Raw genomic sequence first — 19,600 nt, forward strand, 5'->3', positions numbered from 1 at the left:
TAATTACCCAAAACGTTGACTGCTCCTTTCCTCCAGATGCTGCCTGGTCTGCTGTGTTCTTCCAGCCTCCTGTTTGTCGACCTTGGGTTCCAGCATCTGCAGTTTTTTGTCTCTAACCAAGTTAAATGCCAGTTGGGCACTTCAGTGGCCAACACCAAGTCCTTCCCCAGTGGCAAGGACCTTGAGGGTAGAAGTTTTGCCCCTAAAACTAGCTGAAAGGTAAAATAAAAGTCACTAAAAGTCTTTGAGAAAGAAATAAGAAATAGGCACGCAAAACACTTCAGTGGACAAGCGAGTTTGGCCCAGTAAACACTCGTTATACAAATGTATGGAATACAAGCACCAAATGCAACAAGTTGCAGGTGCAAATTCAACTTAGGTGGTATGACATGGTGGACATTACTGAAGTATTGCTGCGAGGCATGCAAAACTAGGAACAAAATACAACACGTCATAAGGTCTACATTAAAGACAAGGAGGATGAGGGGGAAGAAGAGTCACCTTAAGTATTAAAGATTAAATCACCTCAAAGCTTTGAGTGTATATAATAAGAGGTAGGCCAGTCATGGAGACTTGACGAGTAGAGTGAAAGGATAGGTAAGGATTTATGGTTGTTATGGGAATTGTATATTGGCCACCTTATAACCCCTTGGAAATGGCAGATTGTATAAGTACAGAGATTGGACAAGTACTTAGAAAAGGAAGAAATTTAAACTTTCATATCTACTTGGATAAGCTTTTATATAAATTGGGATACATGACCCAAAAGATAATGAATTTTCTGTATGCTTTCGACATAGATATTTCTTTGCAGAAAACTGAGAACCAACTGTTAACAGGCTAACAGCTTGTGATCATGATACGGTCGAGTGTATTATGAAGTGTTTAAAAGGGAGAAATGTGAAACAGATTCTGAGATTCTAGTACAAGGTATGGCTGACTTCAATGCTTTGAGATGGCGATTGTTATAATTTACTGAAAAAAGATCAGTGTCAGGTGATCAAAAAATGTTAACATGATAGGGGACAATTTGCACAATTTAAGTGACAACATAGTTTTGTAAGAAAAGGTACAGAAATGCAAGGAAATAGCAAATCCTAGCAAATGAGAAAGACATAAAGTATGGCAAAGAGTGAACAAAACAGATGGTGTAGTGAGTACAGAAATAAATTTACAAGGAATATGATACAAAATAATCTCATTGCTTTAGGAAAAAGATGGTGTTCAAGAGCAATCTGGGCCCTCTCCAAGCTGATAATGATGATATTGACAATGGATATAAGGAAACAGTAGATATGCTGAATAATTTCTTGTCGATAATTATAATTGAGGAATAGGTCAGATTACCACATATCCCAAAGAATAACAGTGAATGAGGAATAAGGATTCACTAAAATTAACATAGACAAAGTAACAGTAATGGAGAAAATAATGGTGCTCATGAGGTCAAGTCTCCAGGAAGGAGTAACAGGAATACAGAGTACTGGGCTAATGATAAGATTCTTGATAGTGTGGATGAGCAGAAAGATCTCGGTGTCCATATGCATAGATCACTGAAAGTTGCCACCCAGGTTGATAGGGCTGTTAAGAAGGCGTACAGTGTGTTAGGTTTTATTGGTAGAGGGATTGAGTTTCGGAGCCATGAGGTCATGTTGCAGCTGTACAAAACTCTGGTGCGGCCACACTTGGAGTATTGCGTACAGTTCTGGTCACCGTATTATAGGAAGGATGTGGAAGCATTGGAAAGGGTGCAGAGGAGATTTACCAGGATGTTGCCTGGTATGGAGGGAAGGTCTTATGAGGAAAGGCTGAGGGACTTGAGGCTGTTTTCGTTAGAGAGAAGAAGGTTAAGAGGTGACTTAATAGAGACATACAAGATGATCAGAAGATTAGATAGGGTGGACAGTGGGAGCCTTTTTCCTCGGATGGTGGTGGCTAGCATGAGGGGACATAGCTTTAAATTGAGGGGTGATAGATATAGGACAGATGTCAGAGGTAGGTTCTTCACTCAGAGAGTAGTAAGGGCGTGTAATGCCCTGCCTGCAAAAGTAGTAGACTCGCCAACTTTAAAGGCATTTAAATGGTCATTGGATAAACATATGGATGATAATGGAATAGTTTAGGTTAGATGGGCTTCAGATTGGTTTCACAGGTCGGCGCAACATCGAGGGCTGAAGGGCCTGTACTGTGCTGTAATGTTCTATGTTCTAGGACTGGGCAAATTTGATTGCATGATTTTAAGGAAGTTCGTAAGAGCATTGCCATAACTAAAATGTTCCCATCTAGCAGCCTCAGAATTCACTCAAGGCAACACTGATACAGTGGCAGCAGATTGCACCATCTAGGCAATGCATTGCAGCAACTCACCAAGACACCTGTGAGAGCACCAGGACCTCTATCACCCTAAGGAGCAAAAGCAAAACATGTGTGGGAACACCACCACCTGAAAGTTCCCCACCATCCACACACCATCCTGACTTAATATTGTGTCACTGTTCCTCCGCTGACTTTGGATCAAAATTCTGGGAACGGCCTTGCTAATAGCAAATAAGAGACTTGGCAGTTAATGTACTAATCGCCAGTGCCTGCCTGGAGAGGTGAAAAGGACCTGGCAAAAACAGAGTGAAGAACTCCAAGTCCTGACAAGCAAAAGGGACATCTCATAGAATCCTGTGGAACTGGGCCATTGAGTACTTTCCCAGTGTTTTATCCCTCTACACATAAGACCAATGCATTTTGTCTGTCTGTCTCTGTGTGGAATTTCAGAAGGGATATTTTAACTGGTAGAGCGATATAAAACTAGTATTTGCTAATACAAAAGCAAAGTACTGTGGAAATTTGAAATAAAAACAAAGTGCTGGAGAAATTCAGCAGATGTAACTGGAGAGAGAAACAGTTCACACTTCAAGCCCAGTTTCTTCAGAGGTGTTTCGCTAACAGTGCCTTATTTCATGGAAATGTTGTTCTTTTTAATCAGTAGAGTCAACAAATTGAAATGCTCCGACAATTTTGAGACTGCATAAGATGTAACAGTTCACAGATGATTATGGCATTTACATAAAACATATTACATCGTTAATGTACATCAACGATAATCAATAACCTATACGAATGGAACTGAACATCCAAATCCAATTATCTGGATGGAGAAGTTTTACCTCCATAATATTCTTCTCATTTGGGTCAAGAAGAAATTCAAATGTCTCATTCCATTCTGGGTTGACAATGTTGTTTAGGTACTTGGTCCGTTTGCGGCCCTCTGGCGCCGTGGCAATGAACAATTCGACATAAGGGTCAGGAGTGTCAACTAAATAGAACATAAAGAAAGTCACTGCACAAAGATTCTTACCTCCGAAACGGTACATCTTTGATTCCTAATTCCATCATTCCACCTCATTGGAAAATATAGAAAATCAACTGCATTTTCCAGAATGCACCATTGAGAATTTTTAAATTGGGTAAATTAACTTAACAGATATTTAGTTTCAGGCTGCCAAACTGTGATGGTAGTGAATGGAATACTTTCTCTTTCACTCTTCCTTCTTTAGAATTTTGACCACACCGAATTGTGGGGTTTAATGCTAGGGAACAGGATATTTCTCATTTCTGTATTACTCATAGGTGTTCAATGGTCATTCGCAACTTTTCTGATGAAAAGGCTATTTTATCCCATCCTAAACATGCACAGTGCCTCAAAGATCAAAAGAAAGCTTTTATAATGCCATTTTAAATTGTTTCACTTCCCGTGTAGGTCTTTCATTTATCCTTTTTACTGTATATTTCTAATTCAGGACCAGATTATGCCAGTCATGCAGGATGGAACAGCATCAATGCTGGCAGCATTATTCATTTTTAGGAGGAAACAAACAAGTTCTCACTTACTTCCTCAACTCTGTTCCAACAATCGGGAGTATGTAATAGGAGGAAGCTAGAAGAGATTAGGGAAAATAGCTTTAGTGATAAGACATAGAGGATTATACTAGTGATGGGAGGAGATAGAGAGGAGAGGAAAACAGGCCTCAAATCAGAGAAGCAAGGTGCTACATAGGATGCTGCTAAACAAGATAAGGGGCCATACTGTTAGGGGCAAGGTACTGGCATGGCTGACTGGCAGAAGGGGTTAAAGGGTTTTTTTTCTGGATGACAGCAGGTGACTAGTGGAGTTCAGCAGGGACCATAACTATTCACATTTTCAATTAACAATCTGGACAAAGAAACTGAGGGCATTGCTGCTAAGTTTTCAGATGACACAAAAATGGGCAGGGCACAAGGAGTGTTGAGGAAGCGGGGGGGGGGGTCTCAGAAGGATGTGGACAGGCTAGGAAAGTGGACAAAGAAACATAGAAGATAGGAGCAGGAAGAGGTCATTTGGCCCTTCGAGCCTGCTCTGCCATTCTTCATGATCATGATTGTCCAACTCAATAGCCTAATCCTGCTTTCTCCCCATAACTTTTGATCTCATTCATCCTAAATGCCATCCAGCCGCCTCTTGAATATATTCAATGTTTTGTTATCAACTACTTCCTGTGGCAATGAACTCCACAGGGTCACAATTCTTTGGGTGAAGAAACGTCTCCTCATGTCCATCCTAAATGGTCTACCCCGAATCCTCAGACTGTGAACCCTGGTTCTGGACACACCCACCATCAGAAACATCCTCCCTGAATCTATCATCTTTCGTCCTGTAAAAATTTTATAAGTCTCTATGAGATTCCTTTCCCTCATTCATCTGTACTCCAGCGAAAACAATTCCAACCAAGTCAATCTCTCCCAATATATCAGTCCCACCATCCCTGGAATCAGGCTGGTAAACCTTCGCTGCAGTCCCTCGAGAGCAAGAGCATCCTTCCTCAGAAAAGGAAACCGAAACTGCATACAATATTCCAGGTGTGGCCTCACCATGGGCCTGTATAACTGAAACAACTCATCCCTGCTCCTGTACTCGACATCTCTCGCAATGGAGGCTAACGTACCATTTGTCTTCTTTACTGCCTGCTGCACCTGCATACTTACCTTCATCGACTGGTGCACAAGGACAGCCGGATCCCACTGCACACTCCCCTCTCCCAATTTACAGCCATTCAGTTAGCAAACTACCTTCTTGTTTTTGCTTCCAAAGTGAATAACCTCACAATTATACTGCATCTGCCATTGATTTGCCCACTCACCCAACCCGTCCAGATCATGCTGAAGGATCTCTGCATCCTCGCCATAGTTCACACTCCCAAGCAACTTAGTATCATCTGCAAACTTTGAGATGTTACATTTTATTCCCTCATCTAAATCATTCATTTTCATTGTGAATGGCTGGGGTCCCAGCACCAAATCCCTGTGGCACCCCGCTAGTTAATGCCTGCCAATCTGAAAAGGAGGCATTAAATTCCTACTCTTTGTTTCCTCTCTACCAACTAGTTTTCTAATCATCTCAGTACACTTCCTCCAGTCCCATGCCAATGAATTTTGCACAAAAATCTCTTATGCCGGACTTCGTCAAATGCTTTCTGGAAGTCCAAATATACCACATCGACGGGCTCCCCCTTGTCAACTCTACTAGTTACACAGTCATAGAATTCCAACAGATTTGTCAAGCATGATTTCCCCTTCATAAATGCATGCTGACTTTGTCTGATCCTGCCACTGCTTTCAAAATGCTCTGCTATAAAGTCCTTGATAATGGGTTTGAGAATTTTCTCTACTACCGATGTTAGGCTTACTGGTCTACAATTCCTGTTTTCTCTCTACCTCCCTTTTTGAATATTGGAATGACCCTCCAATCTGCAGGGACTGTTCCAGAGTCTATACAATCCTGGAAGATGACCACCAATGCAGGTGGAATATAATGTGGGAAAGTGTGAGGTTATGTGCTTTGCTTGGAAGAAGAGGCATAGACTATTTTCTAAATGTGGAAAGGCTTCAGAAATCTGATGTCTAAGGGATTTGGCAGCCCTAGTTCAGGATTCTCTTAAGGTTAACCTGAAGGTTCAGTTAGTGGTTAGGATGGCAAATGCAATGTTAGCATTCATTTCAGGAGGGCTAGAATACACGAGCAGAGATGTACTCCTGTGGCTGTGTAAGGCTCTGGTCAGACCACATTTGGAATATTATGGGCAGTTTTGGGCCCCATGTTAAGGAAGGATGTACAGTTGTTGGAGGGATCCAGAGGAGGTTTGCAAGAATGATGTCAGGGATGAAGGATGCCGCTATCTTCATAGTAGCTATGTACATTCAACACAGCACAGTACAGTGCAAATTTCCATTTTTTTTCAACGTAACAGAATGAAGGCTGTTGTTTTGAATGCATAGGAAAACTGTGGCTGAACAATTCCACTTTGCAAGAAAGAAAACAGTTACAGGGTGACTTGATGGAAGTCTTTAAAACAATAAAGACATTTGCTGGAGTGGATATCGAGAAAGTGTTTCCTTTTATAGGCTACAGGATAACTAGAGGCCATCAATATCAGTTAGTTACCCAAGAAATCCAGGAACTCAGTAGCACAATGAGTGACTGAAGTGAGTAGTACAGAAACATTTAGGAGGAAGCTAGATAGGAAAATGAGGATGAAGCTAATCGAGGATTATGGTGATGGATTTCAACAAAGAAAGATTTTGCAGAATTATGGTACATGGAGTATGGGCTGCTTGGACCAAATGGCTCATTTCAGAGCTGTATATTTGATGCAAAATTTTCCAGTTAATAAAGTTAAAGGCATGAGTTTGCATGCTGTAGGTGTGACTTTGCTAAAAACATACTTCTTGTTTACTTAACAGTACAAGAATCTGAATTGACCAATGAGCTCACCCAATGTTTACTTAACAAGAACTGGACATAATAGAATGAAAAACTATATTTTATATGGTATGATGATTTCATGAGTAGTGCATCCTCTATCTTACTTTTACCTGTGCCACAAATAATTTGTTTACATAATGGAAATTTTTATAACGAGCACACATTTCCTGTCGGTCACATTACAACATTCAAATATGTGTATCACACATCACAAGGCATGCTAGAATATTGAAACACATTCATTTGGCACAAATTTGATACAGAAGCCAGAATGTTTTGCAAAGTCATCATAAAATTATAATCACACTGTCAAGGTGGTGATGATAAGCTGTGACAATAATTAGGTTTTGTCCAACATTCACTCAATAGCAATTAAACATCGTGACCTTAATGGGACATTGCTTCCCTTAAAGCAGAATAATGCACACCTCGTTAATGGCTTCAAAATATCTGCAGAAATAGTCTATCACCTCACCAGTTGGTCTATACCAGTAGCACCAAATAGAGTCATAGAAAGTCAACAGTCCAGCTTGTACCTTGCCCTAGTTCTTTATCATTCACTTCCAGAAGCCCATTTTGCACTTCTGATATAGGTCAATTTCAATTTTACTCTGTGCAATGCCACTGCAGATTTGTGAATTACATACAGTATTTATCTTTGTTTGTATCACCTCAAGTGCTAATGTATTCACAAAAGCATGACTCTGCAAAAGAATTCCAAAAATCCACACAACCAAAGTGTGGAGCTAGAGGAACACAGCAGGCCAGGCAGCATCAGAGGAGCAGGAAAGTTGACGTTTCGGGTCAGGACCCTTCTTCAGTTATTAAAGCATGTTAGCCTTTCTTAAGTAATGTGGCATTGGAGGGCTGTTCGAAATGATTTGGATCACATTATTATTTTAATGAAAGCATTTGAAAAAAGGAACAAGGCGAAATTCTGAGGAGAACTGGTGTTGATGTTAATTTGAGCTCAGTCACTGAAAAATGCTTTATTCAATAATAATTATTTTGTAAAGTCTTCAGATCACAAGTAAGCAGAGTAAGAGCAATATAATTAGCCATTACTATATTACTGAATGCTGAATTAAATACTAGAAATGAATATTGACACAATAAATGTAGATCTAATTTAAGAAAAAAAACTTGAAGGGATATTTTCTTAAAGTGTCTGGCAAACATTGTTTTAACTACGAAAGGAAAAAGAAGTGCTTGAAAATCTTTTGCAACTTGAAAATATCACATCTAAGTGCTAGGAGCATGGGATTAATGTGTAATTTTGTGTATGTGTTCTAAAATAAAGAAATGTTTGGCTGACATTTAAAATTATACTTCTCCGTTTAACAGATGAATTGATTGTGGTTGCAGTTTTTAAAAACCAATTTGGATTCTCCCTCCAGTCCTCTGTGACTATTTTCCTCTTTGTATTTGTATTATTATAATGTTTTGGCTAGAGATTAGTGTTAAATGAACCATTTGCCAAGCACTATGCAACACCACATGTTGTTACAGGCAGGCTTCCATTCTTCAGATTCTTTCAGCTACTTAATTTAAACATCTGGTAGACTTAACAAAATCAAACTTTTAACAGATGATGCTTTCTAAATTGAAATCTTAGCACAAGCCAAACCTCAGTAAAATAAATAATGCAAGGATTCCAAAGCCGAATTGATACCAGATAATGTTGAATATACAGAGTTCAGTTATTATTAGAAGGTGATAATCAGATTGAAGGTTTTTCAGGTGAAACTTGTTTTACAGATGATGCCAGAACCACTGTGCATTGCCTACATAGATTTTTTTCATTGAAGTACAGCATTGTCTCGCACACTGAGAATTAAAAAGCAAATGTGCAATTTGTATTTAATGGAACTTGTCCTTTAGCAGATTTATTTCTTGTTTGAACACAGCAGCATCTGTGCATTGCTTTCTTCACTATTCATTCAGCACTGATAGTCAAAGTTTGTACCTGTGTTGACCAGAATCCTGCAATGAAGAGGCTTGCAATGTTCAATTAGTCGGAAGAGGGCATCAATTCAATGATAGGTACAGTATGTGGATCAATTTTTCTTAGTGGTTGCAAGGCTGCTGAATCTATATATTTTGCTCATTTCTACCTAGGATGGCAGTTGACAGTTGAATGTGCATCTTTGCCCCTTGTTTCAGTCCTCTATTGCAAGGCTGTAATAGTGTTCTTTTATGATAAGTATTGCTGAAAACCGAAGACCCATTTTGTCATAGCTTTTCATCTTAAACTTACCAGGACATTTCCCAAGTATAATCATTCAAGAGGGAAACCCACATTTATTTTGTGTGAGAGGAAACTGTGAATTGGTTTGCTGGTGGGCTCTGAATAGAAAAGACATTGTCAAGGAGAATGCACCCATTAATGATGACTGACAGTTAACAGCTAGGCTTTAAGTTTTTAAACCAGGTGAATTGATGCTGATTGGTCAGCACATTACCCTGAGTGAATGACTGTCACCAAATTTGCATGCTGGCTCATTCCTGAAGGGAATGTCCTGATCAATTAGAATCAATTTGCTGCATTTAAAATGTAAACCAAGTCTACTTGCCACTAAGTCGGCATTCTCTTTTGTCATGCAGTATGAATGTTGGTTTTGCCCCTGAATTAGCATTCTTCTGAGATGCCCTGATGACTGTAAGATGGGGAGCTTCGAGAAAATGCATCTTTTTTCAGTAATAAGCAAATTCTGTATTACAAAACATAAGGCAAACAATCTTGTTATTTAGAACTATTGGCTGAGTTCCTCCAGCTGATTGGCTTTCAAGTGTTTTTTTTCAAGATGGTTGGCCACCAGCATTAAGCTACAAAATCAATCAACTTTGCTTCATTATCCAAAAGTGGGATTAATGCTTTCCCTGGTGGTTCTCAAGCCAGTTATATCTGAGCCGCTCAATCACAATGAGATTGTAGAGATTGTTATTTGCTATATCTGCAATGACTAGTCCTTTGTCATCAAGATGGCGGCAGAATACAACTCGTGAGCTAGGGCTCGTCAGCTCTGACCGCTTTTCCTTCCCTTTTTTTAAAGTTTTTTCTTGTTTTTTTTCTTATCTCTTACCTCCTGTCCTGAGCTTGGACAGAATTGGCAACATTGAGGGATTCCTGTACGTATCTCACTGCAGAAGTAAGTGAGCCCAGCGTGGATTCCGGTGAGCCTGTACTTACTTATCTGGGGTGAGCATGGGGCCTGGCATCGGAATCGGAGGCTGCTACATCGGCAGAGATGATGTCGGTAAGGTAGGCCGTGGGGCAAAAGGTGATGCCTGAGAATTGGTGACTTTGATGTTGGTTGGGTCCAGCATATGTGGCGGCGAGGCAATGGAGGAGGGATAGCAGCGCAGGCATCGCTGATGACGAGCTGGCTCAGGACTGATGGACTCTCTTTAGGCTCTATCTTTCTATTTTCTTTCCCTATTTTTAAACTATTCAAAATGGAGCCAGACAATGGTGACATTAGAAAAGCTTCTCCTTGTATTTTACTGTTTTTACGCTGTAAAGTACACGTGACAATAAATCAATCATTCATTCATTCATTCTCCCAAAGCAGCCATTCTCAGGTATTCCCAGAGGGGAGAAAAAGTATGTGCGGGGTAAGGGGAAAATCGATGAGTCATCAATTAACGATCTCCAAATATGACTCAGACTGACACAGCCCTGCTGTGGTTTTCAAAGACCAGCTCAGCGTACCTGGAGAGAAAGCCTTTCCTGTTTACTGAAGCGCTTCGTGCCTTTCTTGTGCTGTTGTGGCTACAGGAGTGGGGTTTATTTTTCCTCTGAAAAGAAGACAAATTCCCCTCATCTCTGTCTTTATTGGATGATGCCTTATTTTTAAATAGTGGCCCCTAATTCTAGACATTCACACATTTTTTCCACATCCATCCTGTCAATACACCTCAGAATTTTACACTTCAATTAAATTGTCTCTTACTGTTCTAAATTCCAATGGATACAAGATTAGTCTGTCTGACTTGTCCTCAAGACAATTCACCCTTTCCAGCTATTACCTGTTTAATTCATTTGCATCTTCTTAGTTTCCATTATTAATGCCCAGACTCACTTTCTACAAGACAAATAATCATTTTGTTAGCTCTCTTCTGTTTTTAAATAGCTTGAGAAACTCTTACTGTCATTATATTTCTAGCTAGCTATCTCTCGTTCTTTAATTTATCGCTCCCTATTAATCTTTCACTGAATTTGTACTCTGTTTATTCTTATTATAATTCTTTGCTCTATTTTTATATTCTGTCCAATCCTTTCATCTGAAACTCATCTTTATATATTTGCATGCTCTTTCTTTAAGTTTGATACTATCTTAAACATTTTTTTAGTTAACCACAGATGGTTGACCCTCCAACTGGAAATTTTCTTTCTTGCTGCATTTGTGAAATATTTATCAAAGTACTTGCCTAATTTGTCATCAGAGTGTGAACCTCTATGCAAGCTCACTGCTAAGGCTGTGCGGTGATATTGGGGCACAGAACAAAGACGTAGTTTTCACTCAATTCAAAAAAACTAGCAATTACAGATCAACATGCTCTAGAAATAATCCAAATTAGACACTGAAATTGAAAGCTAGCAGCTGGGAATCAGAAACAATAAACAGAAATTGCAGGAAAAGCCCACATCTGGCAGCATCTGTGGAGAGAGAGCTGAGTTAACATTTTGGCTCCAGTGCCCCTCCTTCAGAACACTGTTGAAAGACAACATCTGGTGCACAACATTAAAAGACCTGAACACTTTAGAGATAATGGATGAAATGCATATGCAGAGACGGATGAAAATGGGACACACTGGAATCATTGCTAACCTAAAATATAATTTTCTTTTTTAAAACATAGATAACCTGTACCTGTAATTGGTAGTGCAACATTGTTTTAAATGAAAAGGGGGATGTTTGAAGAATGGCAATTGTACATAATGTATTAACTGGCTTGCTGTTGGCATGTGAAATTTACCTTTGATATTGCTTTCTTTCATGTTAGTTTGTGGTAGCCATTAAACGCCTTAAACAAAGTCAACTCCTAGCACTTCAAATAACACCATGAGATCTTTGAAGTTAGCCAGAGTCACCAGCATTCAGGATAACAGTTCATCCTGGTGTGACATCCAACAACATCACATTTTGTCAGGATTGCATTGAGGTAACATAGAACAGTACAGCACAGTACAGGCCCTTCGGCCACGATGTTATGCCAAACTTTTACCCTAATCCTAAAGTCTATCTAACCTCCACCCCGACCTTATACTATCATCCATATGCCTATCTAATAGCCGCTTAAATGCCCCTAATGAGGCCAACTCCACTACCCTCTCCGGCAATGCATTCCATGCCCCGACCACTCTCTGAGTAAAGAACCTACCTCTGACGTCTCCCCTATATCTACCTCCACTCACTTTAAAACTATGCCCCCTCGTAATAGCTACCTCCACCCTAGGAAAAAGTCTCTGGATGTCTACTCTATCTATACCTCTGATCATTTTGTACACCTCTATCAAGTCACCTCTCATCCTTTGTGGTTCTAAAGAGAAAAGCCCTAGCTCTCTCAACCTTTCCTTGTAAGACCTTCCCACCATTCTAGGTAACGTCCTGGTAAATCTCCTCTGCACCTTTTCCAACGTTTCCACATCTTTCCTGTAATGAGGTGACCAGAACTGGACACAATACTCCAGATGTGGCCGAACCAGGCTTTCGTATAGCTGGAGCATAACTTCACGGCTCTTGAACTCAATCCCTCTATTAATGAAAGCTAACACACCATACGCCTTCTTAACAACTCTATCCACCTGGTGGCAGCTTTCAGGGAACTGTGGACATGAACCCCAAGATCCCTCTGCTCCTCCACACTGCCAAGAATCTTTCTGTTAACCGTGTATTCTGCTTTCAAGTTTGTCCTTCCAAAATGAATCACCTCACACTTTTCAGGGTTAAACTCCATCTGCCACTTCTCAGCCCAGCTCTGCATCCTATCAATGTCCCTTTGTAACCTAGAACAGCCCTCCGCACTGTCCACAACGCAACCCACCTTCGTATCATCCGCGAACATACTAATCCACCCTTCCACTCCTTCATCCAAATCATTTACAAAAATCACAAATAGAAGAGGACCCAGAACACATACTTGTGGTACACCACTCGTAACTGAGCACCATGTTGAATGTTTTCTGTCCACTACCACCCTTTGTCTTCTAAGGGTCAGCCAATTCTGAATCCAATCTGCCAGATTTCCCCCTGTCCCATGCCTCCTTACCTTCTGCATGAGCCTACCATGGGGAGCCTTATCAAATGCCTTACTTAAATACCACATCCACTGCTCTACCATCATCCACGTGTTTGGTCACCTCTTCAAAGAATTCAATAAGGTTTGTGAGGCATGATCTACCCCTCACAAATCCATGCTGACTATCACGAATCAAACTGTGCCTTTCCAAGTGATCATAAATCCTTTCTCTCAGAGCCCTTTCCAATAATTTGCCCACCACTGATGTAAGACTAAGTGGCCTGTAATTTCCGGGGTTGTGCCTATTCCCTTTTTTTGAACAAGGGAATGACGTTTGCCTCTCTCCAATCTTCTGGCACTATGCCCGAGGACAGTGAGGATGAAAAGATCATCGCCAAAGGCCCTGCGATCTCTTCCCTCACTTCCCACAGAATCCTTGGATAAATCCCATCAGGCCCAGGGGACTTATCTATCTTCAAGTTCCTCAAAATTCCTAGTACATCTTCCTTACTAACATCAACCTCTCTAGCCTACATTAAATAGTGAAGTCGTGGTCCAAGCTTTAAACTCCAAAGATTCTGATTCAGAGTTTAGAGAGCTGAGCCAGTCTGACCACTATGGGTTAAATTAATGCTTGAGCAAATCTACTTTCACAGAACAAGGCCTTAGCCAAGATTTTGCATATATCAAATTTGTATGCATGTGGATTTGAATATATTCCAAAAATAAATAACAAGTCGTAGGGTTGTGCCCTAAAGTTTGTCCTGTCACAGCAATCATAGCAAATCTCCCAACCTAAAACACCAACGTTGTTTCTAAAGCCCATGCATAATGTTTATATTTATAGAAAGGACTTCAAGCAAGGAGAAGGTCAAGGCCTGGTAACATAAAACATGTCTGATAATGTGTATAATGGATGGATATTTATTGGAACATGCGTTGCAGTCCACATATTTCAAAATACTTTAAACACTGACATTTAGCCCTGGTTTAGGAATTGCAAATATATTAGGATCTAAAAGTATATCCAGCTTAAGTCAACTCCTGAATTGTTTGCAAACTGCTTCAGGTCAGCCACTTGATCTCCTCAAGATCGAGTATCAGCACAATGTATGAGCTCAGGACCAAATTATGTTGTGTAGATTTTTTCAGCATATTAGCATGCCAGAATGGTTATTAAGGTCATGTGCGTAAAACAAAGCTTTCACATCTCTGCTGGAATTCATTTTCAAGTAATGATGGAGAAGCAGGAGTGTAAGCTGTAACAAATTGAGCATTTGTCTAAACAAGGTCCTTTAACTTTATACCATACTTCCAAAGGACATCAGAAGCTCAATGAAACTGCATTAAAAAGGATGGAACTATAAAAGGATGTATTGTTGTCAGTCTGGTGGCCAAGTTCTAGGTAAACCTGACTCGTGCACTCTATTTATTATTACATCCCTAAGAAGATGGGCAACAACTAGAAAACAGCCCTGCAGTATCTCAGGCATGCCGGCCAGTTTTCCACTATTGTTTCCCTTCGATTTTTCAACTTGAGTTTATTCTACATATAATTCTTTATCAGATGTCAAAGCTTTTAAATAAAACAGCCAAAGTCTATAATCTGTTCTCAAATGATTTACCACTTTAAGTTATCTTCACTGACAGTAGTTATAAACAAGTCTTTGTATTTACATAAAGCAAAGAATAATTAATTATCTAGTGATTAATTTGTTGCCAATGAATACAAACAACACAGATGGAAAATAAGTTGAGATTACTGTATAATATTCAGTAGACAGATACCTGACATCTGAAAATTCTTTCCCTCAAATCAGTTTCTTTGAAATGATTGTCCGAAATAATCAACTCAGCTACAGGTTATTACAGATTCCTTTAAAAAACAAAAAGCCCAAAACTCAATACAATTCAGTTCAAATTCCATTGTACATTCAGACATTCGTTGCAGGTATATCAACAACAGTGCATAAATGAAAAATTACAAACAAAAAGAACAGTTTTATCAGCAAAGTAATAGCAATGCTATCTTGGCAGAGAGATAGTAAAAGGAGTTAGGTAACCCTGCACTCCCATTGTGTTCTTCCCTTCCTGATTAACGGAACCAATGTCTCTCCCCCTCTATCTGACACTGATACATCTAATGGGAACATTTAAATTGGACTTAGTGATGTGGTCCTGTTCACCAGACTGTAGTCTCCAGTTCTGAATGTTGATAGATTCTTTACAAGGGACAGATGCAGAGTTTTAGGAAGCCCAAGAACAAATATACAACACAAGAATAAACATCTGCTTATATCATGCACAACCCCAGGGCCTATATGGGCATTGGAGTAGAACTGGACACTGGAGACTGTGATGTTCCCCAGGCAGGGAGTAAGAGCCCCCAGCAACTCAGTTTCCTCACTGCATTGTACTGTCAGCCACATGATCAAGACCAGAAATTACACATAAACATTTTGACTCAGAAATGAGGCATCAATTAACCATTTCCGTTGTAATTGTGAAATACATCTGAAAGGCTATTGTGGGAGAGTTGACAGAACTCTCAACCAATCAAGGTTGGAATGTGTAAGCTAAGCTGACACTACAGCACAGTACTGAGGTAAAGACTTACAGTCAGAAATGTAGATTGATATTGACTTAAAGGCAAATGAGATGTGGCGAGGAGCTCATGGGTATTTTTTTGTCACCAAGACTGCGATCAGCTTCTTCCGATACTTCCCTCTGTACCCCCATCCAGCCAGGAACATGTTCATCTAAGGCCCCACCCACCATTCCAAGGTTCTGTCATTCCAAAATAGTCCTGAAACCCCCACCTGTTTGACTCAGCTTGTGCTCAGCTCCCTATTATCTCCTCAGCTGGCTCAGGATCACATTTTCTTTTACAATGCTTCTATGAAGCTTCTTTGTTTACTTTATTACGTTGTACAAGTGCAAGCTGTCGTAGGGCATGAGCATAACTTGCAAAATCAGCATTCATTACCCATCCCTAATTCATTCTGAAATAACTGCACAGAGGCTGGTATCCAATCACATGTATAGTACTTGACATTGGTCCAGATTCCTCAGAGCCAGTTCTCAGAGTGAGCAGAACCTGTGACACTCCTATTTAATCTGTCAGCCAGGGCTCCCTGATTGATAGCCCCAATCAAGGAACTCATATTCTATGAGGTCCATCTGGCTGACCTCGTTAATCACTACACATTCATTTATGTTTTTTCAATTGCAGAAAATTTCTAATCAACTGTATATGATCAAGTTGTTTCCAGTTGCCCATGATGAACCACTTTTAATGTGAAAAGGTCAGTTCACATCTGCAAAGGGAACAAATGAGTTAGAATTTCAGTTCTTCAGAACTGGGAGAAATTTTATACGATCTGTATGTGTATTCTCCCTTCAATTCGAATTGGAATCTTGATCATCAGCGAGTTATTCCACTTCCAATGAAAGGCCTACACCAAAAGTGCTAACTTACTATTTTGCAACCCAATTCCAAAACAGGGCAATGTGCTCATCATGTGCTAATGCTCAGATATCAAACTTATCGCAAGTTGTAACTTGATGCTTTGCCTTGTTACAAAGTGCCATTCTTTCCCAACACAACACTCGGATTTTGGCCAATTTACCGCCGAGCTTTTAAGAATACAAATTGCAGAAGCACCGGAGCTTTAACATGTAATATAAAGAATTGTAACTATTCTGAGACACACAGCGTACATCATTGGGTGTGGGCATGATTTCCTGATTATTTTAAATAGGCAACTCAGTCACTCAGTGCCAGAGTAAAATACCATCCACAAAAAAATGGAACTATGAGAACTGCTTCCTTTGTGCAGACATTTTCAGCAAATATTTTTACATCTTTTTTTTCTAAGAAGGGTCCAGACCCAAAACGTCAGCTTTCCTGCTCCTCTGATGCTGCCTGGTCTGCTGTGTTCATCCAGCTCTACACCTTGTTATCGCAGACTCCAGCACTGGCAGTTCCTACTATCTCACAGTTTTATTCTTGACGTTTATTTACCGTGAAGCATTGCAACTTAATTTGGTGTTGTCAATGACTAACCAAAACAAACCAGACAGCACAAACTATTGTATAACTACTGGAGGAGGTCAGAATAATATCAGGGAGGTTACAATGTATTGGAAATGCTGCCAGGACTTCCTTACTTTCAGCAGGACCTCCCATGGCAGCAAGGTCAAGGGGAGATGCCAGACCAAGTACAGTCCAAATATTCTTCAACGGCAGAACAGGTGAAGGAACACTGTGTATCTCACCACCTGTGAAGGTGGAAGGCAGCTGCAGCAGCAACGGGGCTGTAATCACATTGACAAAATATATCACCAAAATGTGATCACCAAACCATCAAGAACATGTGGGGAATGGGTGGGATGCCCAGGTCCCCAGGTTAAATAAAGCCACAGGCAGGCTTCTGCCATTGTCTATATTCCAAGACCTGTAATGATGGAGAACTGGCAATGGGGACAGGACTAGGAATATGGGATTTGTGAGCCATAGGTGAAAAGTGTGTGATGGCTGTTGGATAACTGCACTGGGACAGAGGCAACATCTGTGACTGAGCAGTCCTCCTCAGCATACCATCTCCTCACCTCAAATGGGAAAGGGGCTAACAAAGGTATTCTAAAAATAGATTGTCTCACTTTTCTCCAAAAAGGGATCACAATCCTGTAAGTTTTCAAATTTCTTATATTTATACTTTTAGACAGGCACATGTATATGCAAGGAACGGAGGGATATAGACCCAGGGCAGGCAGAAGGGATTAGTTTAATTTGACATCATGTTCAGCACAACATCATGGGCTGAAGGGCCTGTTCCTGTGCTGTACTATTCTATACAGCACTTTGTTAAATTAAAACTCTGAAAAGGCACAATTAAATACTTATAATCTGCAGTCACCGTTTTGATGCTAACAAATGCATCAACCATTCAGCATGAGCAACATTTCAGAATTGAGATGAATGATCAGTTAATCTGCTTTTTTCTGTTGATTGAGGGAGTAACGTTGGCTGGAGCACAGAGAAAATTCCCTGATCTTTAAATAGCATCGTGAGAATTTTAATATCCACCTGAATCACGGGTTCAGAGGCAGACTAGGTTTCAGTTTAATGTCTTACTTATTACACAAATGCACTCATCTGGATTATGTACTACACTCTGATTTATGAAGTAAGTTGCATGTGAAAGAATAAATCAGCCAAAGCCGACAATGAATAGACAAAACGCTCTATAAAGTACTTACGTAGATCTCCAAAAGTTCCCTTTGTTACTTTTTCAGCTCTTAGCACGGACACAGTTAATCTGTGGGAAACTTGATGTTCAACCTAAAAACAGATTGGAAATTAACAGTTTAAAATCATGCAGAGCCCCTTTCATCAGGTTCTGTATTTTCAGTTTGTTTCAATGTTAGGAAATTGGATCCACACATAATTCATGCCTTAGTTTTCACAGTTATCAGAGTTATGTGCTTGCCACTCCTTTAAATTTGTCAAGGTATAACGTAGATTGATAGGGAATAGGCTCTTTTATATTTAGTGGCTCCATTGTTCAGATCTTGACTGAGTGACCCACTCAGTGACCCACCAACCAATCCAGTTACATCATAACATGGACGGCCTCATCCTGAGAGAGGGATCAGAGATTCTTCATTTTCTTGGATCTACTGTTTAATATAAATAAAGGATGAATGTTAGCATTGGAAATTCAGAGGTCAGCAAATAGGCATCATTCTCCCACAATATCGAACCACAAACACAGAGGAGCTGCAGAATAGCAGTTGGTACCCAATGCCATTTTTCACTGATGTCCATAGGACAGGAGCAGTCCTAAACGACTGCCCTGTGTTCAAACAGTATCAATATTTTTCAGATATCTATCAAAGGGTAATATGTTAAAATTGCAGATTTGAGAACCAGTTACGTTTTTTGCTCCAACATTTGAAAGCACATTTTTCACCATTTTAAGACACAAGTAATGAATTTTCCCTTCGCTACACCAGAACTGTTGAAGTGATTGTTTAACTTTACAAAGAAGCAGAGCAAAATTCACGAGAATAGAACATTGTTCCAATTCCAGACAGCTTTTTCAAACAGTCCTCAAGATAATTCAAAGCTACGTCTCCCCCCACTTCAGAAGCAGATTGTAGCTGCCTGACATCTATATCTCATTACACTCGAAACACAGTTTATAATGTCCTTATCATTCAGAATGCTTCCAAGTTACAAGTTGCAACAACCAAAAAGCAGTGAAATGGCGAGGTATACAGTTCTGAAGACCTGAATTGCCTTGGATACGGTAATTAACAACTTAGACCTAAATACAGAGAACAAGAAATGACTTTCCACATTCACAGCAGTAATCATTCTCTCGTGTCCCACACCAAAATATAGCTAGAGTTTTTTTTTGACAGTGTCTAGAAATTTCAGTTTAAAGAACATTGTGATCTGCTTAATATTGCAGATTATTAGTATGTCTAGCCTATTGCAGACTTCAAATATGGAGCAATGAAGGTTGTTGAAAATTTTGGATGAACCACAGTAAAGCACAT

The 19,600-nt window shown here is 39.9% G+C and overlaps 1 protein-coding gene across 1 annotated transcript in view; it reads right to left on the reverse strand.

The window, feature by feature from the left end:
* Positions 1-18,377, reverse strand: part of pla2g4aa (phospholipase A2, group IVAa (cytosolic, calcium-dependent)) — an 88,687-nt gene extending 70,310 nt beyond the window's left edge. The window contains exons 1-3 of the mRNA XM_048601980.1: positions 18,296-18,377; positions 14,822-14,909; positions 3,104-3,307 (exon numbers count right to left, since the gene is read on the reverse strand). Of these exons, the coding sequence (XP_048457937.1) occupies positions 3,104-3,307; positions 14,822-14,828 (211 nt within the window). The 5' untranslated portion in view covers positions 14,829-14,909; positions 18,296-18,377. The remainder of the gene's footprint in view (positions 1-3,103; positions 3,308-14,821; positions 14,910-18,295) is intronic.
* Positions 18,378-19,600: the final 1,223 nt, after the last annotated feature.

Source organism: Rhincodon typus, chromosome 10, assembly GCF_021869965.1.
Source record: "Rhincodon typus isolate 14 chromosome 10, sRhiTyp1.1, whole genome shotgun sequence".
Taxonomy (NCBI): domain Eukaryota; kingdom Metazoa; phylum Chordata; class Chondrichthyes; order Orectolobiformes; family Rhincodontidae; genus Rhincodon; species Rhincodon typus.